Source organism: Anolis sagrei, chromosome X (genome assembly GCF_037176765.1).
Source record: "Anolis sagrei isolate rAnoSag1 chromosome X, rAnoSag1.mat, whole genome shotgun sequence".
NCBI classification, from domain to species: domain Eukaryota; kingdom Metazoa; phylum Chordata; class Lepidosauria; order Squamata; family Dactyloidae; genus Anolis; species Anolis sagrei.
In genome coordinates, this window is record NC_090034.1 from 102,070,525 (window position 1) to 102,093,685 (window position 23,161).

The 23,161-nt window shown below is 39.8% G+C and overlaps 1 protein-coding gene across 1 annotated transcript in view; it reads left to right on the top strand.

Annotated features, from left to right (window-relative positions):
• Positions 1 to 11,787: 11,787 nt before the first annotated feature.
• Positions 11,788 to 23,161, top strand: part of LOC132782085 (hepatocyte nuclear factor 3-gamma) — a 40,697-nt gene continuing 29,323 nt past the window's right edge. Inside the window, exon 1 of the mRNA XM_060786752.2 lies at positions 11,788 to 12,237. Within this exon, the coding sequence (XP_060642735.2) occupies positions 12,166 to 12,237 (72 nt within the window). The 5' untranslated portion in view covers positions 11,788 to 12,165. The remainder of the gene's footprint in view (positions 12,238 to 23,161) is intronic.

Consider the following 23,161-nt stretch of genomic DNA (forward strand, 5'->3'; position numbering starts at 1 on the left):
TCAAGGTCATTCGAGGCTAATCAAGGTGTGTCAATTGCAACATTCGCACATATCTCATTAGAGTTTTTAACATTTTATCTTGGACAATGTGGCCCGCCCCACTGTTACTGTGACTGTGTTTTTTTGTTTATTGTAATATATATTTGTATTCTATTTTAATAGGACCAGACGTATGTTGCATGTTTGTGTTTGCACTGTCTGTTTTTGATAAGGCAACTGGCTAATCAATAAAATTGTTGTTGTTGTTGTTTATTGTAATGTTATTTTGTTAATTTTTTTTTCTTTTCCATGTAATTTTGATGATGTTGCTTGTTGTTTATGTTTTGGTTTTTAATCTTGATGTAATATGTTGTTCGGGGGTATAAATAAAGATGATGATGATGATGATGATTGTCTCCAAAAGACAAAAGTTTCGCCCACAATGGACATTCCACAGATATATAACCCCACTTACCTATTTTGCAACAGTCCTCACGACTTCTGAGGATGCCTGCCATAGATGTGGGGTGAAACATTCCACAGATATATAAACCTCACTTGCTTTGTTTTCCAACAGACCTCACAACTTCTGAGGATGCCTGCCATAGATATGTGGGTGAAATGTCAGGAGAGGAATGCTTCTGGAACATGGCCGTACAGCCCGGAAAACTCACAGCAACCCGGGGTGATTCCAGCCATGAAGCCTTCGACAAGACAATACTGAATCACTGTCTCGTGAAATGACGCAAGCCTCAAAAGGTGTGTCTCTGACATGAAAAATTTGGAAAGGCCCGGACACCCAATGCCGCTGCCTACCATGCCGTGCTTCTTGTTTGTAGACCCACTCCCCGTCGTACATGGCTCCGCTGGCAAAGAAGAACTTCCCGCATCCGTGGCGGTCCCCACTGACGAAGTCTCCCACATATTCGTTCCTCAGGGGATACTGCGAGCCGGGTATTCTCTTCAGGTACCAAGTGTGGGTCCCAAAACCATGCTGAGAAAGGAGAAACATCATGCTGTTCGTAAGGGCAGCCATGCTCATTTTGGGCAAAATCGCTAGTCTTAAATCTTAACCTGGGCCGGGCTTTAGCACAGTGGGGTTATACCGCCAGCTGCAGAAAATTGTGCCAAGTTTGCCCTGATCTATCCCCTCTTCCTCCCTCCGTAACACTATTCCGAAACACCATTAACTTCGAAGACCTAGGGAGTCCTCAGGGAATTTGTAGAAGGACACTGGGATTTGGTAGTTTCAACATCCACACTTGGTAAACAAAACATAGAAAGCAAGTGGGCCGGATCTAGCACTGTATAATCACAGAGTTGGAAGAGACCCCAAGAGCCATCCCTCCAACCCTCTTTCGCCCTGCAATAAAGGCACTACCAAACCAGTCCCAACAGATGGCCATCCCTCTCATGAGGTCCTTGATGCAGGCCTACCTGTATTCCATCCACCCACTTCCCAGTGTATTCCTGGTTCGTGGTCAGCCACCTCATCCGCCCCGATCCGGTGGCGCAATGTCCCTCTCCCACTGGCCTTCATAGATGTTTCCAGATTTGTAACTACAAAGGAGACAAACGAACCGGGAGCTAATTGAGCAGCAACCAGGTATATACTGACAATGCAAGAAGATACGGTGAGGGGCAGCTCTCAACCTCCATTGCGTTGTCTTGTGAATCACAACAGAGCTTTCCAAACTGTGTGTCGGGACATGTGTCACCTGTGGTCCACAGGGGTGTTGCATGAAGAATGCTCCCCACAAACAAAGGCTACCTGGTAGGAGAGCACAGTCCAAAACCCTCCCAACAGATGGCCACTCAGCCTCAATACAAAAACATCCAGAGATGGAGACTTTTGCTGGACTCTCAGGCAGTCTATAATTCACTAGAGTTGGAAGGGCTCACCAAAAGGCATCTAGTGCCAATCCCTTTCTCCTATTAAGGAAGGCACAGTCAAAAACCCTACCAACAGATGGCCATCCAGTCTCAATTCAAAAACATCCGAAGATGGAGAATTCATTGGACTCCAATGCAGTATATAATTCACTAGAATTAGATGGGAAGGATCCCCAAAGGCCATCTGGCCCAACTCCTTTCTCTTATTAAGGAAGACACAGTCAAAGCCCTCCCATGAGATGACCACTCAGCCTATGTTTTAAAACCTCTCTGGGTTTAATCCATACAGAAGTGGAATGCTGGTGCTGTTCAAACTGCTATAACTTTTATACTTTGTTGATTGAGTTGCAGTAATTAACACTCAAATTTATAAGTTTCTAATTAAGACAAGATAATATGTTTGTGACGATACATGGAAACTATACAGGAATCCACTGCAGTAGATCAGAAGTGGAAAGACAAAATCTTGGGCAATTTCCAAGATGTTGTCGAAGGCTTTCATGGCCTGGAATCACTGGGTTGTTGTGAGTTTTTCAGGGCTAGAGTGGCCATGTTCTAGAGCATTCTCTCCTGACGTTTCGCATCATCTATGGCAAGGCATCCTCAGAGGTTGAGGGGTCTGTTGGAACTAGGAAAAAGGGGTTTTATATATCTGTGGAATGACGTCCAAGGTGGGACAAAGGACTCTTGTCTGTTGGAGCTAGGTGTGAATGTTTCAACTGACCACCTTGATTAGCATATAATGGTGTGACAGTGCTGGAGCAAACTTTTGTTGAGAGGTGATTAGATGTCCTTGTTTTGCATGTCCTTGTTTTGGAGCTAGGTGTGAATGTTTCGACTCACCACCTTGATTAGTTCCAACAGACCTCACTACCTCTGAGGATGCTTGCCATAGATGCAGGCGAAACGTCAGGAGAGAATGCCTCTAGAACATGGCCATATAGCCCGAAAAAAAAACGACAACAACCCAATGATTATTATTATTTTTTTTAAGGGCAGCTGTTTTGTTTACCCAAGTACCCGACCCCATACGATAGGATGCCCTATCGTCCTTATATCCCCAACCAAAACTTCCTTCCTCTCGTATCCGTACGTTTCCCCCAACGTTGTCTTTTCCTGTATTGTCGAAGGCTTTCATGGCCAGAATCACTGGTTGTTGTAGGTTTTTTTCGGGCTGTATGGCCATGGGTCTAGAGGCATTCTCTCCTTGACGTTTCGCCTGCACTTTGGCAAGCATCCTCAGAGGTAGTGAGGATGCTTGCCAAAGTGCAGGCGAAACGTCAGGAGAGAATGCCTCTAGACCATGGCCATACAGCCCGAAAAAACCTACAACAACCCAGTTGTCTTTTCCTTCCCTTATCCAATCATATCCATTGCCCACCATCCTAAATACCAGTGTCTCCATTCTACTGTGTGTTTTGTGTGTGTGTGTACATAGATATATATTTATGGGGGCAGCCCTAAATCTGTGCAGCATTTATATATATATTCTATATATATATATAAAAAAGAGTCTGGATTTCTGTACTAGCCAGTTTTGATTCTCTGAGCAGGAAGAAGAAAGGAAGACGAGTCGGATGGGAGACGGGGAAAAAGACGGGAAAAGTGCCTCTTGTGTAGATTTTTTTATGTCCGAAAGCGGAAGGTGGGTGGTTTCCTTTACCCCCCCCCCCATACCAAAGACTTCAGCATGCACACCAAAAACAGGAAAAATCAAAATATAAGTGGGAGAAATGAGAAGGAACAGAGGAGCGGTTGGATGGGGAAGCCTGTCCGCAACCTTTTGAGCTTGGTGTGTCACAATTTGCCAAAAACCTGAGCATAACTTGGGTGTCACTTCGAGAGAGAGAAACAACATAATTTTGCAATATTTATAGTTTAAATAAGAAAAAAATGTCATAATCTGTGCTGAGTTATGGAGTAAACAATGCTCAAATGTGCAGATGTTAAATTTAAGGATGGAATTAGTTTGGCTCTTGTAAGGTGTATTTCTCTGTATGCGGCCGCATGTCATCAAAATAGCCATGCGTGTCAGTGCTGATACGCGTGTCATAGGTTCACCATCATGGCATAAGAAAAATGTATAATCTGCGCTGAGTTATGAGTAACAATGCTCAAATGTGCAGATGTTAAATTTAAGGATGGGAATTAGTTTGGCTCTTGTAAGGTGTATTTCTCTGTATGTGGCCGCATGTCATCAAAAATAGCCATGCGCGTCAGTGCTGATACGCGTGTCATAGGTTCACCATCATGGCGTATAGGGTTCCCAATCCATTTGGGATGCCGCACTTGGGCCGCATGTGTCTGCGTATCATCAAAAATAGTCATGAGTGTCAGTGCTGACACGCGTGTCATAGGTTCACCATCATGCCGTTATACGGTTCCCAATCTATTTGGGATGCCGCACGCACGGTCGTTGAATCGGAGAGCATCGTCCATTCATTTCAATGCAATCGGTGCAGTTTTTAATAATATAATTTCTGGCCTTCTATATGTTGGAGTTCCGACTCAAAATCAATAGATTTGGGGCTTCTAGGAAGCGAAATTGGCCACCAATTGGTTACCAATACAATCCAGAAGCCAAATTTTCATCACTGGGGACAGTTCCTAACTGGAACCTAACACAACATGAGGTTACTAGGCATGGTTCTAAAGTACTTCCAAAAGTAAAGTTCTTGGTGGTGAAAACTAGGGGGCGCTGGTGCTTTGTTTCTAAAGTGTTGCTAAAGTTCTGGTGGTGAAAATTTCAGAACTACTTCAAAATTCATTATTATTTCTTATTGGCGATTTTTTATGACAGAACGGCCATTTATAACAAAATTTTGAAAGTTTTGTTAGAGTTCTGAAATTTCACCGCCAGAACTTAGCAACACTGTAGAAGCCAAAGCACCAGCACCCCCTAGTGTTCACCACCAGAACTTGACAGAACCAATTAGGAACTGCCATTTATAACAAAAATTTTGAAAGTTTGTAGAGTTCTGAAATTTTCACCACCAAGAACTTTAGCAACACTTTAGAAACAAAGCACCAGCGCCCCCTAGTTTTCACCACCAGAACATTACTTTTGTAAGTACTTTAGAAACATTTAGAACCATGGATTGCCCATGCCTAGAGGTTATATATCTTTGTGTTGTCGACGGCTTTCATGGCTGGACCTCTGGATTGTTGTGAGTTCTGGCCAGAAGCATTCTCTCCTGACATTTCATCCACATCTATTGACAGGTATCCTCAAAGGTTGTGCGGTCAATGTATTGTCGAAGGCTATTTTTATCATGGCCGGAGTCACTGTGTTGTTGTTTGTTTTCTGCACTGTATGGTTATGTTCCGGAAGCATTCTCTTCTGACGTTTCGTCCACATCTATGGCAGGTATCCTCAAAGGTTGTGAGGTCAATGTATTGTCGAAGGCTTTCATGTCGGAATCATTGGGTTGTTGTTTGTTTTCTGCACTGTATGGCTATGTTCTGGGAAGCATTCCCTCTGACGTTTCACCTGCATCTATGGCAGGCATCCTCAGAGGTTGTGAGGTCAACACAAGCTCTTGAGGATGCCTGCCATAGATGGAGGTGAAACGTCAGGAGAGAATGCTTCTGCAACATGGCCGTACAACCTGGAAAGCATGCAACAATCCATGCTGTGAGGTCAGTTGGAAACTAGGCAACTGGGTTGTTGTGTGTTTTCCAGGCTGTATGGCCATGTTCCCGAAGCATTCTCTTCTGATGTTTCGCCTACATCTATGGCAGGCATCCTCAGTGGTTTTGAGGTCATCACAACCTCTTGAGGATGCCTGCCATAGATGGAGGTGAAACATCAGGAGAGAATGCTTCTGCAACATGGCTATACAGCCCAGAAAACACACAACAATCCACGTTGTGAGGTCAGTTGGAAACTAGCAAACTGGGTTGTTGTGTGTTTTCCAGACTGTATGGCCATATTCCTTAAGCATTCTCTTCTGACATTTCACCTGCATCTATGGCAGGATGCTTGCCATAGATGGAGGTGAAACATCAGGAGAGAATGCTTCTAGAACATAGGCATACAGCCCGGAAAACACACAACAATCCATGTTGTGAGGTCAGTTGGAAACTAGGCAAGTGGGGTTTATATATAATTGTGGAATAATGTCCAGCGTGTGAGAAAGAACTCTTGTCTGTTGGAGGCAAGTGTGAATGCTGCAATTGATCACCTTGATCAGCATTGAATAGCCTTGCAGCCTCAAGGCTTGGCTGCTTCCTACCTGGGGGAAATCCTTTGTTGGGATTCCCCCAGCCCTGGATTCACACTTGCCTCAAACAGACAAAAGTTCTTTCTCCCATTCCACAGATACATAAACCTCACTTGCCTAGTTTCCAAAAGACTTCACAACCTCTGAGGATGCCTGCCATAGATGTAGGTGAAACGTCAGGAGAGAATGCTTCTGGAATATGGCCAGACAACCCGGAAAACTCACAGCAACTCAGCTTAATTCCTAACCCCAAGCAAAATCAAAGCCTTGTAAGGGATGGGGGGGGGGGGGGGGTCTATCGCAATAAATCAATAGGGATTTCGATTAGGGAGGTGTACATAAATAAATGTGATTCGGAGAGGCGGAGGGATCGGAGACAGACATATATATGTATAAAAGTCTGACTTGTGTGGTCCTCAAACTCTGTTATGCATCGAGAGATGGCTCTGTGTATTTTGAGTATTGCGACGGTGGGGTTCAAGGCGACGCAAGGAGAAGGAGCGGATTTCCGCATTATGGGGAAAAGAGAATGTTAAGTTTGGGGGATTTTTTTGTATTTCATTTACTTGTCTCTGTCAATAAACTTGATTATCTTTTTTTTTCTCAATTTACCCTGCGTCGTGTTTTGTTTGTGGCAACGAAATCTCTCTGCGGAGGAAGAATAATAGTAATAATATTTATCGTTTATTTGTTTACCATATTGGTATACCGCCTTTCTCAGCCCGAATAATAATAATAATAATAATAATAATAATAATAATAATAATATAAACTTTATTTGTACCCCACCACCATCTCCCCAAAGGGGACTCGGAGCGGCTTACAGTATTATTATTATTATTATTATTATTATTATTATTATTATTATTATTATTATGTTTTTCTTTCCCTTTAAGAGTTCAAGCCAGCATATAGCATGACCCCCGTATCCATGGGGCAAATACTTCACTTAGGAAATCCTATACAATAATAGTAGTAATAATAATAACAATAATAATAATAAATAAGTGACTAATTATTATTATTATGATTATTATTATTAGCAATTTACGTTTTTCTTTCCCTTTAAGAGTTCAGGCTAGCATATAGCATGACCCCCGTATCCATGGGGCAAATACTTCACTTAGGAAATCCTATACAATAATAGTAGTAATAATAATAACAATAATAATAATAAATAAGTGACTAATTATTATTATTATGATTATTATTATTAGCAATTTACGTTTTTCTTTCCCTTTAAGAGTTCAGGCTAGCATATAGCATGACCCCCGTATCCATGGGGCAAATACTTCACTTAGGAAATCCTATACAATAATAGTAGTAATAACAATAACAATAATAATAATAAATAAGTGTCTCATTATTATTATTATGATTATTATTAGCAATTTATGTTTTTCTTTCCCTTTAAGAGTTCAGGCCAGTATATAGCATGACCCCCATATCCATGGGGCAAATACTTCACTTAGGAAATCCTATACAATAATAGTAGTAATAATAATAACAATAATAATAATAAATAAGTGTCTCATTATTATGGTTATTATTATTAGCAATTTATGTTTTTCTTTCCCTTTAAGAGTTCAGGCCAGTATATAGCATGACCCCCGTATCCATGGGGCAAATACTTCACTTAGGACATCCTATACAATAATAGTAGTAATAACAATAACAATAATAATAAAGTGACTCATTATTATTATGATTATGATTATTAGCAATTTATGTTTTTCTTTCCCTTTAAGAGTTCAGGCCAGTATATAGCATGACCCCCGTATCCATGGGGCAAATACTTCACTTAGGACATCCTATACAATAATAGTAGTAATAACAATAACAATAATAATAAAGTGACTCATTATTATTATGATTATGATTATTAGCAATTTATGTTTTTCTTTCCCTTTAAGAGTTCAGGCCAGCATATAGCATGACCCCCATATCCATGGGGCAAATACTTCACTTAGGACATCCTATACATTAATAGTAATAGTAATAATAATAATAATAAGTATTGTGTTGTTATACAATAATAGCAATAATAATAGTATTGTGTTGTCGGAGCTTTCATGGCCGGAATCACTGGATTGCTGTGAGCTTTCCGGGCTGTATGGCCGTGCTCCAGAAGCATTCTCTCCTGACATTTCACCCACATCTATGGCAGCCATCCTCAGAGGTGTAAGGTCTGTTGGAAACTAGGCAAGTAAGGTATATAATATATATCTATGGAATATCCAGGATGGGAGAAAGAATTCTTGCCTACTTGAGGCAGTAGATGGCCACCTTGATTAGCCTTGCAGCTTCAAAGCCTAGCTGCTTCCTGCCTGGGGGGGGGGGGTCCTTTGTTGGGAGGTGTTAGCTGGCCCTGATTGTTTCCTGTCTGGAATTCTCCTGTTTTCTGAGTGTTGCTCTTTATAAACCACCTTGATTAGCCTTGCAGCTTCAAAGCCTAGCTGCTTCCTGCCTGGGGGGGGTCCTTTGTTGGGAGGTGTTAGCTGGCCCTGATTGTTTCTTGTCTGGAATTCCCCTGTTTTCAGAGTGTTGTTCTTTATTTACAGTCCTGATTTTAGAGTTTTTTAAAAAAATACAGGTAGCCAGATTTTGTTCATTTTCATGGTTTTCTCCTTTCTGTTGAAATTCCCCACGTGCTTGTGGATTTCAATGGCTTCTCTGTGTAGTCTGACATGGTGGTTGGCAGAGTGATCCAGTATTTCTGTGTTCTCAAATAATATGCTGCGTCCAGGTCGGTTCACCAAGTGCTCTGCTATGGCTGACCTCTCTTGTTGAGTCTGCAGACCAGTTTATAAAAGCTCTAATAATAATAATAATAATAATAATAATAATAATAATAATAATAATAATGTTCCTTGACTCCTGTTTGGGCATTGCTGCTGCATTTGGTGATCCCTATGTAGACTTGTCCACAGCTACATGGTTTACGGTAGACTATACCGCATGGTATACGGTATAGGTAAGAATAGGGGAAGTCCAGACAGGAAACAATCAGGGCCAGCTAACACCTCCCAACAAAGGATCACCCTAGGCAGCAACCAGCCAGGCTTTGAAGCTGCAAGACCATTCAATGCTAATCAAAGTGGCCAATTGCAACATTCACACTTTGCCTCAAGCAGACAAGAGTTCTTTCTCCCACCTTGGACATCATTTCACAGGTATATAAACCTCACTTGCCAAGTTTCTAACAGACCTCACACTCCTGAGGATGCCTGCTGTAGATGTGGGCGAAACATCAGGAGAGAATGCTTCTGGAACATGGCCAAATAGCCTGGAAAACTTACAGCAACCCAATAAGAATATTAATAATAATTTATGTGTTCCTTTCCCTTTAAGAGTTCAGGACAGTATAGAGTATGATCCCTGTATTCTCAAAGCTAATGTTTTCCATTTCACTTATCCATAGTTTCATTTAATTAGGACCTCCAATAATAATATAATAATAATAATATTTATTATTATTATTATTATTAGCAGTAGTAATTATTGGGAAGGGTCTGACGTGTGATCCAATACAACAGCCAACAGAGTGTCTGCTGTGGACTCATCTTGTTGTGTAGTCCATTTCCATAGCGAATTGTCATCATTGCCATTGTCATTATCAGCGTATTACCCGAAGGCCTGTTCCCACAACCACGTTTTTAACTTCTTTCTGAAGGAAAGGAGGGATGTGGATAAGCTAATTTCGCTAGGGAGTGAATTCCACAGGCAGGGGGCCACCACCGAGAAGATCCTGTCCCTCGTCCCCACCAAGTGCATTTGCAACAGAGGCGGGGCTGAGAGCAGGGCCTCCCCAGAAGATCTTAAACTCCGAGATGGGACGTAGAGATAGAAGTTTATTAAACTTCAAAACCTGGGTTGTTATGTGTTTTCCAGGCTGTATAGCCATGTCCAGAGGAGGGCGACTAAAATGATAAAGGGTCTGGAGAACAAGCCCTATGAGGAGCGGCTTAAGGAGCTGGGCATGGTTAGCCTGAAGAAGAGAAAGCTGAGAGGAGATATGATAGCCATGTATAAATATGTGAGAGGAAGCCACAGGGAGGAGGAGGGAGCATGCTTGTTTTCTGCTTCCTTGGAGACTAGGACGCAATGGAACAATGGCTTCAAACTACAAGAGAGGAGATTCCATCTGAACACGAGGAAGAACTTCCTGACTGTGAGAGCTGTTCAGCAGTGGAACTCTCTGCCCCGGAGTGTGGTGGAGGATCCTTCTTTGGAAGCTTTTAAACAAAGGCTGGATGGCCATCTGTTGGGGGTGCTTTGAATGCAATATTCCTGCTTCTTGGCAGAATGGGGTTGGACTGGATGGCCCACAAGATCACTGTTCAGCAGTGGAACTCTCTGCCCCGGAGTGTAGTGGAGGCTCCTCCTTTGGAGGCTTTTAAACAGAGGCTGGATGCCCATCTGTCAGGGGTGATTTGAATACAGTGTTCCTGCTTCTTGGCAGAATGGGGTTGGACTGGATGGCCCACATGATCACTGTTCAGCAGTGGAACTCTCTGCTCAGGAGTGTAGTGGAGGCTCCCTCTTTGGAGGCTTTTAAACAGAGGCTAGATGGCCATCTGTCAGGGGTGCTTTGAATGCAATTTTCCTGCTTCTTGGCAGAATGGGGTTGTACTGGATGGCCCATGAGGTCTCTTCCAACTCTTTGATTCTCTGATTCTATGTTCCCGAAGCATTGTCTCCTGACGTTTCGCCTGCATCTATGGCAAGCATCCTCAGAGGTAGTGAGGTCTGTTGGAAATAGGAAAATGGGTTTATATATCTGTGGAATGACCAGGGTGGGACAAAGAGCTCTCTGCTGAAGCTAGGTGTGAATATTTCAGCTGACCACTTTCATTAGCATTTGAAGGCCTGGCTGAGCCTGGGAAAATGTTCTGTTGAGAGGTGTTAAGATGTGCCTGGTTGTTTCCTCTCTGCTGTTTTGCTGTTGCAATTTTAGAGTTTTTTAATACTGGTAGCCAGATTTTGTTCATGAAGGTGGTCAGCTGAAACATTCACACCTAGCTCCAGCAGAGAAGAGCTCTTTGCCCCACCCCAGCCATTCCACAGATATATAAACCTATTGTCCTAATTCCAACAGACCTCACTACCTCTGAGGATGCTTGCCATAGATGCAGGCGAAACGTCAGGAGAAATGCCTCTAGAACATGGCCCTATAGCCCGAAAAAACCTACAAGAACCTAGTGATTCCAGCCATGAAAGCCTTCGACAATACAATTCAACGTAGTGTGTGGCACAAAAACGAAGTTCCTGGAGGATAACAACTACTTTCAAAGTAAGGATTGCCCAATTAAACAGGAAATAGCACTTCCAAACCAGGAACAGAAAGTTTTCCAAACTTAGTTACACAGTGTAATCGCAATAATAGTGGTAGTAATCACAATTCCTACAATTATTACAATTGAATAAAGGGAATAAACAAGACCCAAACTTTTTGAAGTTCTTGTTATTATTATTATTATGTATTTTTCTCTCTGCCAATTTGGATGTCTTTTTGGTTGGCCAGCTCCCATGTTGGACAGCTCTCTTCCACCAGATGGCAATGATACCTATGGCATTGGATGATGGAACTCACCTAAGGCCAAAAAAAAAATCCTTTTTGGGGCGGAGTATTGGGAGAAGTGTCTCACTTTATAAAGACTTGCTTCTCTCTTCCAAAGGACCAGCCCTTCTTCCTGCAGAGACCAAGCCGGTTGGGCCTCTGAGCGACCAAAAGGCATCGCAACCAATGCGCCGTCCCAAGATCGGACCCATCGTCCGCATCCATGGAAGCCTGTTGAGTCCAATTGGCTTCTAGGTGGGAAAAGTTGCATTCCCAATTGGGACTGAGTCCGAAACAGGCGTCCGTCCAGTGGTCAGACTCGAACCCGTTGCTCCTTTGGGTGGACGCCATTGGGCCGGAAAGAACACCTATTTTCTTTAAAGAAGAAGAAGGACCCAGAAGAAAGTGATTCCAGGATTTTTGAATATCTATCTATATATATATATTTCTAACAAATCTCCATCCTATTCCTTCATTTTAATTTCCTTCCCTCTCGACGGGATTTTTGGAATGCTGGGCTCCGTCAAAATGGAATCGCACGATATTTCGGAATGGACTTCGTACTACAACGACCCCACAGAGGTGAGTCGGAGTGAAATGCTTCGGAATAGATCTATGTGGTTTGAGATATATTATATACATATACATGTGTAAATGTATGTGTCCATGTGTGTGTGCATATATGCATCTGTGCAAATATATGTGTTTGCGTATATATCTATACATATATATATCCATGAGGTCACGAAGAGTCGGACACGACTGAACGAATGAACAACAATCTATCACAGACACATATATACATACACACAGAGAAACACATATACATTTATTTATTTATCACAATTATATATACATATACATATACATGTGTAAATGTATATGTATATATGTGTCCGTGTGTGTCTGCATATATGCATCTGTGTAAATATATGTGTTTGCATATATATCTATCACAGACACATATATACATACACACAGAGAGACACATATACATTTATTTATTTATTTATTTATTTACAACAATTATATATACATTATTTACGACAATTATATATACATATACATGTGTAAATGTATATGTATATATGTGTCCGTGTGTGTGTGCATATATGCGTCTGTGTAAATATATGTGTTTGCGTATATATCTATCACAGACACATATATACATACACCACAGAGAGACCCATATACATTTATTTATTTATTTACAGCAATTATATATACATTATTTACGACAATTATATATACATATACATGTGTAAATGTATATGTATATATGTGTCCGTGTGTGTGTGTGCATATATGCGTCTGTGTAAATATATGTGTTTGCGTATATATCTATCACAGACACATATATACATACACACAGAGAGACACACATACATTTATTTATTTATGGCAATATATATGTGTTTTCGTATATATCTACCACAGACACATATATACATACACCACAGAGAGACACACACATTTATTTATTTATTTATTTATTTACGGCAATATATATGTGTTTTCGTATATATCTATCACAGACACATATATACATACACACAGAGAGATACATATACATTTTTATTTATTTACGACAATTATATATACATATACATGTGTAAATGTATATGTATATATGTGTCCGTGTGTGCGTGCATATATGCATCTGCGTAAATATATGTGTTTTCGTATATATCTACCACAGACACATATATACATACACACAGAGAGACACACATTTATTTATTTATTTATTTACAGCAATATATATGTGTTTTCGTATATATCCATCACAGACACATATATACATACACACAGAGAGACACATATACATTTATTTTTTTATTTATTTACGACAATTATATTTATTTATTTATGACATTTATATTCTGCCCTTCTCACCCCGAAGGGGACTCAGAGCGGCTTACAAGATATATATGAATACAATATATTATATTATTAGCATAGTGCAATATCAGTATTATATATTATTATATTGTACTATACCATTATATACACATATATATGCATATATACATATATATATATACACATACATACACATACATATATACATATGCATAGATAGATAGATAGATAGATAGACACATATAACACACTCACACATATATACACACACAGAGGCACATACATAAACATGATACTATAACAAATCCACAGAGGTGAGTCGAAACATTTTGAAATAAATGCTTGCTTACCTAAAATCTATATGTACACATATCTGTAAACATAATACTATAATGAACCCACAGAAGTGAAACATATTTTTGGAACAAATATTTGTTTTGCACACACACACACATATGCATACACACACAAAGATATATGTATACACACACACACACACATATATATGCACACATGTATATACGTGCACATCTATATAAATAAAAATGTAATGTTCGTTTGTGGGATTAACATAACTCAAAAACCACTGGGCAAATTGACACCAAATTTGGATGCAATACACCTAACAGTCCATTACCCTAAAACACACACACACACACACACACACACACAAAACCCCAGCGAAGCAGACTTAAACCCCCCAAAATACACCATATATACATATACACATACACTCATATACATATACACATGCACACATTCATACACACACATATATATGCACTAACACACACAAAATCATATACACACACACATATATATACACACATAGACACATATACATATACATATATACACACATATACATATAACACATACACACACACATATATAAACACAAATATGCATATAGACAAGCACACGCATATACACCATATGCATCTACACATATAAACAGACAAATACACAAATATATACACACACTTCTTTTATTTTTTTATATATTTTTAACACTACTTTATTTTTGCACAAAATAGAAAATTTTCTCAATAAAGATGATTTAAAAAAACACAAATATATTCACACACATATATACACCTATATATACACCTATCTATCTATCTATCTATCTATCTATCTATCTATCTTCTATGCAAACACACATATATACACAAATATATATGCACACAAAACACATATACATAGATTGGGCCATAGCAACGCATGGCAGGGAATAGCTAGTAGTACTATAAAGAACTAGCAGACCTGAGTTAAATTGAAATATTTTGGAATAGATGTTTGTTTATAATATACTGTTTATACATATCTACACATAAACACTGGCAGAGGTGATTGAATTGAAATATTTGGAACTATACACACACACACACATATACACGTAAGATAGAAAGAAGCTATACTTGCTGGACAGGGAAGGAAGCCTGTATTCCATTTGTTTTTTGGAGAGTATGTCACATGTAAAATAATACTATTTGGGAAACGGAGCCATTATTTATGATAACGATGGGATGGGAACGAGTCCTTTTGTGTCACACTCTTGATTTGTTTCAATACACAAGTGTGATATTTATACATGGCCACTAAAGCAGGCTTAAAAGCAAGAGGGAAGTCAACAAGGTCTAGCTCCGTGAAGCTGTTCGTCTCATAAACCTCAGAGTTACTTTCGGAGATACAGTCAAATCTCCGTTTTTCTCAATCAAGGTGGGTGAGATGTTCCTAGGAAGACTTCAACTGGGCCAAGGAAGAGCGAGGAAGGTCCAAAATTGCTTTTAGACTCAATATCTGGCATTTGGTGGCACACTTAGGGCTACCGTCTCTCTCGGTTCCACTCAGTTTTTATTGGAAAATGACTTTTGGGGATAACAAAATTATTTTCAGTACTACCAAATTATTTATTTATGTATTTATTTATTTACTATATTTATATACTGCTTTTCTCAGCCTTGGGCAACTCAAAGCGGTTTACAATAGCAAAATTCAATGCTCAAAACATCATAGAACAGTTCAAACAATTAAAACAATGGCATAATAAACAATCATTACAAAATAATAAAACAATAAAACATCTAGTAGGTAATAGATAGATAGATAGATAGATAGATAGATAGATAGATAGATAGATAGATAGACAGATAATAGAGAGAGAGAGAGAGAGAGATGATAGATAATAGATAAATAGATAGATAGGATAGATAGATAGATAGATAGATAGATAGATAGATAGATAGATGAGATAAAGTGAGAGAGAGATGATAGATAAATAGATAGATAGATAGGATAGTTGATAAATAGTCAGACAAATATCCAGGCTGGCTCTTCGAGGCAACCCTTAAGTGATACCAATATATCTATCTAACTATCTATCTTGCAATTTATGAGATGACAGATAAATATATATATAGAGAGATAGATAGATAGATAGATAGATAGATAGATAGATAGATATTGGAGAAAGAGGAAAAGGAAAAGGAAAAGGAGAAGGAGAAGGAGAGAGGAAGAGTAGAGAGAGAGAGAGACAGACAGACAGACATATATTGATAGATATCAGTGGATAGGTAGGTAGACAGACAGACAGACAGACAGACAGACAGACAGAGGGCTTGAGTCCCTATAGGGAGAAAGGCGAGACATAAATAATGATGATTGGAAGGAGAAAGAGGAAAAGGAGGAGGAGAAGAAGAGATCGATAGATAGATGTTGATATATCAGTGAATGGATGGATGGATGGATGGATGGATGGATAGATAGATAGATAGATAGATAGATAGATAGATAGATAGACAGACAGACAGACAGACAGACAGACAGACAGACAGGGGCCTTGAGTCCCTATGGGGAGAAAGGCAAGACATAAATGATGATAGGAAGGAGAAAGAGGAAAAGGAGGAGAAGAAGAGATAGATAGATAGATAGATAGATAGATATTGATATATCAGTGGATGGATGGATGGATGGATGGATGGATAGATAGATAGATAGATAGATAGATAGATAAGATAGATGTCGATAGATATCAGTGGATGGAGGATGGATGGATGGATGGATGGATAGGTAGGTAGATAATAGTCAGGCAGATATCCAGGCGGGCTCTTAAAGGCAACCCTTAAGTGATCTATCTATCTATCTATCTATCTATCTATGGAGATGTCAGAAAGGATTTTGATAGACAGATAGATAGATAGATGATAGATAGATAGATAGATGGAGAGATGATAGGAAGGAGAAGGAGAAGGAGAAAGAAAGATAAATATAAATAGATATCAGTTGTAAGAGATGGATAGATAGATAGATAGATAGATAGATAGATAGATAGATAGATAGATAGATAGATATCAGGACTGGCTCTTTAGATAGATAGATAGATAGATAGATAGATAGATAGATAGATGATAGATAGAAAAACTTTTATTTATATTCAGCCCTATCTCCTTGAAGGGAATCAGGACAGATTCCAATCACAAAAAGGCGAACATTCAATGCCTGGATACAACAACCTATACATACATAATAGCAAAAATAATGACCCAACATATAAAAACAAATTATTATTTAACATCTAAAACATCTAAAAGACATAACCTATGAAATAAATTATATCAACATAGAACGAATTATATCAACATTATATATGTGTGTGTGTGTATATATAATATATGTATATATAGGAAATTGATGCTTCTGTTCTATGTTGATAGAATGTTGATAGAATTTTTTCAATGTTGATATAATTTATTTCATAGGTTACGTCTTATCTTAATCTTCTATTTATGGAGATGACAGGTAGATAGATCCACATATATCATTTTTTAAAATCCCTAAAGCTTCCTTGATTTTATATAAGGGGACACCTTTTTATTACGCCATTGGATATAATGGGATTAAAGCCTCCACGGATTTTGCTTTCCACGAGACTCCCGGAAACAAACCCAAGTGGAGGCTTATACATCAAAACCTATATTATATTCCATTATTTTTCCCTTCTAATATATATTACAGCCTAGCTATCCCCGTTTGACTACAAGTCCCATCGTCCCCAGTTGAGATCAAACCAGGAAGCTCCACTGACGGATGATACACGCATTTTCCAAACCCAGTGGCCTTCAACATTGCCTCCAGGATGAAAGTTTTTGCAGTTTAATAAACTTAGATAGTTAGGGAATGACATTTATAACCCAGGAACAAAAACTGTGTTACATAGTGCTATATTTATTATTATTATTATTATTATTATTATTATTTGAAACACAAGAAGATTAGTACACAGCAAACAAGATCACTATGCTGGCCGTTGTACTATTATTATTATTATTATTATTATTATTATTATTATTGCTATTGCTATTACTATTATTGAATAGAAAGTTCTAAGTGAAGCAATGCAACCGTGAATATATTAAACAGAAAATATTGGCTCCATAGATATTGGGGGGGGGGGGGGGTCATAGTCTAGACCAAATAGTCTAGACAGATACCCAATATGCCTGAATTTGAATACTGGTGGGGTTGGGGTGGGGGATTGATTTTGTCATTTGGGAGTTGTAGTTGCTGGGATTTATAGTTCACTTACAATCAAAGAGCATTCTGAACTCCACCAATGATGGAATTGAGCCAAACTTCCCACACAAAACTCTCATGACCAACAGAAAATGTTAGAACGGTTTGGTAGGCATTGACCTTGAGTTTGGAGTTGTAGTTCACCTACCTCCAGAGAGCACTGTGGGCTCAAACAATGATCGATCTGGACCAAACTTGGCACGAACACTCAATATGTCCAAATGTGAACTCTGGCAGAGTTTGGGGAAAATAGACCTTGACATTTAGGAATTGTAGTTGCTGGGATTTATAGTTCACCTACAATCAAAGAGCATTCTGAACCCCACCAACGATAGAATTGGGCCAAACTTCCCACACAGAACTCTCATGTCCAACAGAAAATGTTAGAACGATTGGTAGGCATTGACCTTGAGTTTGGGAGTTGTAGTTCACTTATATCCAGAGATCTCTGGACTCAAACAATGATTGATCTGGATCAAACTTGGCACGAACACTCAATATATCCAAATGTGAACTCTGGTGGAGTTTGGGGAAAATAGACCTTGACATTTAGGAGTTGTAGTTGCTGGGATTTATAGTTCACCTACAATCAAAGAGCATTCTGAACCCCACCAATGATAGAATTGGGCCAAACTTCCCACACAGAACCCTGTGACCAACAGAAAATATTGTATATTCTGACGGTCTTTGGCGACCCCTCTGATACCCCCTCGCGACCCTTAGTTTGAGAAACACTGGTCAAGACAGAACTCTTAAAGGGACAGAACCCACTTATTATTGTTGTTATTATTATTATTATTATTATTATTATTACTACTACTACTACTACTACTACTATTATTGTGTTATGGGGTTGTATATGTATATTTCAATGGCAACATTTAGTCAGTTGGAAATAGACGCAACATACCAACATATAACTTGGTTGCAAGGAGCTCTCTTTGAATTACTTCCCCAAAAAGTCTATACTAGTGACAGTCCTTCAATACACAAACAAAAGGTGTGTTGATGGGCTTGGGGTTTCCCATAAAGATTAGCAAAACCTTTGACAAAGTGGGAGCAGATAACACCTTGGCGCCGATAAAAGCCTTAAAACAGGACGTATTTGTAGCTAAGCCATGGGACCAACACCTTTTAAAATTAGTTACTATAAGGAAAAAGTTTCTCATAATGCCAGGAAAGGTATTATATTTAAAGGGCACATTTTCTCATATCATTGACCTATCACTTGCTGGATCCACACTGCCATGTCATGAAATCCAAACTGTATTATATAGCAGTGTAGATCTGACCCTCTCTCTAACCAGACATTTCCAACATTAAGCTTTATCTTTAGGGAAATCTTTCCACCTAATTTTCTGGAAATAAGGATATGTGTTTATAGTCATTCCCTTGGCAAACAGGAGCCAGCAAAGGGGTGGTCCGTGATGCCATGTACGTCATTTAAATTCGCTGGGTGACTATTATTATTTAGAGAGTTCTGCCACGCGTTCCCAAAACAGGCACAACGCAACTCACAGAAGCATGATGGCCACTATTTTGTTTCAATTGGAAGTTTGGGTCAAGCAATGGATGTTTAAATATTTTTTCATTGTCCAAGTTTGGCTGGAGAGAAGAAATAATAATAATAATAATAATAATAACTCAAATGCCCACTTTTGAAAGTTTGGTTGGAAATATTAACAACAACAACAACAAGAATTCAAATTCCCAATGTTTAAAGTTTGGTTGGAGATATTATTATTATTATTATTATTATTGGGTTGTGTAGGTTTTTTCGGGCTATATGGCCATGTTCTAGAGGCATTCTCTCCTGACGTTTCGCCTGCATCTATGGCAAGCATTCTCAGAGGTAGTGAGGTCTGTTGGAACTAGTAAAATGGGTTTATATATCTGTGGAAAGACCAGGGTGGGGCAAAGGACTCTTGTCTGCTGGAGCTAGGTGTGAATGTTTCAACTGACCACCTTGATTAGCATTTGATAGCCTGGCAGTGCCTGGAGCAATCTTTTGTTGAGAGGTGATTAGCTGTCCCTGATTGTCTTCCCTTTGCTGTTTTGCCTTCAACAATACATTATCATTGTTCTTATTATTTTGCTGATATAAAAACACAGTATGTCACAACAAACGAGATCTCTATGTTGGCTTTCATATCACAAAATCACAAGTCAAACACTTCCCAAGCGTCTAGGACTGTGTGATGTATTTTTGAAATAATTATAATTATAATTATAATTATAATTATTATTTGATACACAACAAGATGGGTACACAGCAAACAAGATCACTATGCTGCTTTTGTATTCAGTGTGGATATGGCTTGTGTTGCACCCTGCCTCAAGCCATAAAAATGGTGGGGAAAAATAAATATCATTATTATTTGAAACACAACAAGATGAGTACACAGCAAACAAGGTCACTCTGCTGGCTGTTGTATTGGATCACACGCTGGGCACTTCCAATTGTCTAGGACGATATGATGTATCGACAAATAATGTGTGCAGATCCCAGTAGGGTGGCCTTTTGCAGTTGACAGTAATTTTGTCAGCACCAATTGTTTTTAAGTGCAGGCCAAGGTCTTGAGGCACTGCACCCAGTTGTGCCAGTCTTTGCACCTCAGTCTTTAAATCTTTGTATCATGTCAGCTTTTCCAGTTGCCTCTGGTCAATCTGCTGTCACCTGGGACTGCAACATCAACAATCCATACTTTGTTTTTGTTTTGTTTGGTTTTTTTGCATGATTATAAGGGAGTATTATGCTCCAAAACTCTTTCAGTCTGAATTCGTAAGTCCCAGAGTAGTTTGACATAATATAGATTAACATGCCAATACTAATAAAATGTAAGTTTCAAATTCATAGTTTAAAATAGCTCAGTTAATGAAATCATTGTTTTCCTAAGTATACAAAATTTGATCCCATTATCTATCATCCATCCATCCTATCATCTATTTATCTACCCATTCTATCATCCATCTCTCTCTCTCTCTCAGGTATGAGGAAACCCAGGTCTGGGGGCTGGGTGCGGCCCCTCGGGGTCTTTGCTTACTCCCTCCTCTCTCTCACCATCCTATCCTTCCTTCTTTCTTTCTTTCCTTCTTCCTTCCCTTCTGCTTTCTCCTTCCCTTCCACCCTTTCGTACTTCCTTCCTCTTCCCTCCCTCCCTATCTCCCTCCCTCCCTTCCGTCCTTCCCTTCCACCTTTCATTCTTCCTTTCCCTTTGTCTTTCCCTTTTCCTTCCCTTTCTTCTATCCTTCCCTTCCTCCCTTTTGTCCTTCCCTCCTTCCCCTTCCTCCTTCCCTCCATCCCTCTTTTTCTTCCTTCCCTTTTGTCTTTCCTTCCTTCTCTTTCCTTTATCCTTCCTTTCCTTCATGCTTCCCTTCCTCCTCTTTCTCCCTCCCTCCTTTCACTTTTTCCTGCCTCCTTCCCTTCCTTTCTTCCTTCCTTCCTTCCTTCCTTTCCTTCCTTCCTTCCACCCTTTCATCCTTGCTTCCCTCTTTCCTCCCTCAATCCCTCTCCCTCTTTCTCCTTCTATCCTTCCCTTCCAGCCTTTCATCCTTCATTCCTTCCCTTTTGTCTTTCCTTCCTTCCTTCTTTCCTTTATCCCTCCTTTTCTTCATGCTTCCCTTCCTCCTCCTCCTCCCTCCCTTCCTTTCCTCTCTCTTTTCTGCCTTCTTCCCTTCCTTCCTTCCTTCCTTCCTTCCTTCCTTCCTTCCTTCCTTCCTTCTTCCCTTCTCTTCCCTTCCCTTCCCTTCCCTTCCCTTCCCTTCCCTTCCCTTCCCTTCCCTTCCCTTCCACCCTTTCGTCCTTGCTTCCCTCTTTCCTCCCTCAATCCCTCTCCGTCTTTCTCCTTCCATCCTTCCCTTCTAGCCTTTCATCATTCATTCCTTCCCTTTTGTCTTTCCTTCCTTCCTTCCCTTCCAACCTTTCATCCTTGCTTCCCTCTTTCCTCCCTCAATCCCTCTCCCTCTTTCTCCTTCTATCCTTCCCTTCCAGCCTTTCATCCTTCATTCCTTCCCTTTTGTCTTTCCTTCCTTCCTTCTTTCCTTTATCCCTCCTTTTCTTCATGCTTCCCTTCCTCCTCCTCCTCCCTCCCTTCCTTTCCTCTCTCTTTTCTGCCTTCTTCCCTTCCTTCCTTCCTTCCTTCCTTCCTTCCTTCCTTCCTTCCTTCCTTCCTTCCTTCTTCCCTTCCCTTCCCTTCCTTCCCTTCCCTTCCCTTCCCTTCCCTTCCCTTCCCTTCCCTTCCCTTCCCTTCCCTTCCCTTCCCTTCCCTTCCCTTCCCTTCCCTTCCACCCTTTCGTCCTTGCTTCCCTCTTTCCTCCCTCAATCCCTCTCCGTCTTTCTCCTTCCATCCTTCCCTTCCAGCCTTTCATCCTTCCTTCCCTTTTGTCTTTCTTTCCTCCTCTCTTTCCTTCCTCCTTCCCTCCAGCCCTCTTTCTCTTTCTATCCATCCCTTCCACCCTTTCGCTCTTCCTTCCTTCCCTTTTGTCTTTCCTCCCTTCCCTCTTCCCTCTCTCCCTCTTTCTTCTTCCATCCTTCCCTTCCTCCCGTATGTCCTTCCTTCTCTCTTTCCTTCTTCCTTCCCTTCTTTCCTTCCATCACCGAACAGCCAGTCCTCCTTGCCAGTCCTCTATGCAGCCCCCAAGGTAGAAAGTTTGCCCAGGTCTGATCTATCTAATTATCACCTTTATTCAATCTCAATAAATAGTAAATACAAAATACATTTTTAAAAACCAGCACAAACTCCCCTTTAAAAATTATTGTAAAATCATCGAGTTTTCAAAGTCGAAAAGACGGCTAATTCTAACACTCTTAAATTTATTTACTAAATCCCAATGGAAATAACATGAATTTAGCCGTCTGCGGGAAACTTACAAGAAACGGAGCCTGGTTTTATAGAAATTTAATACCATTTCAAGATTTAAACTCTACATTAAAACACAAACAACAACAACAACAACAAACAATAATATAAGTGGAGTATCCCAAAAATATTTTGGACCGGAAGTGCTTTACATTTTCAAGTATCAAACCTGCATTAATTCTACAGTGTAGATGCATTTAAATCCATAT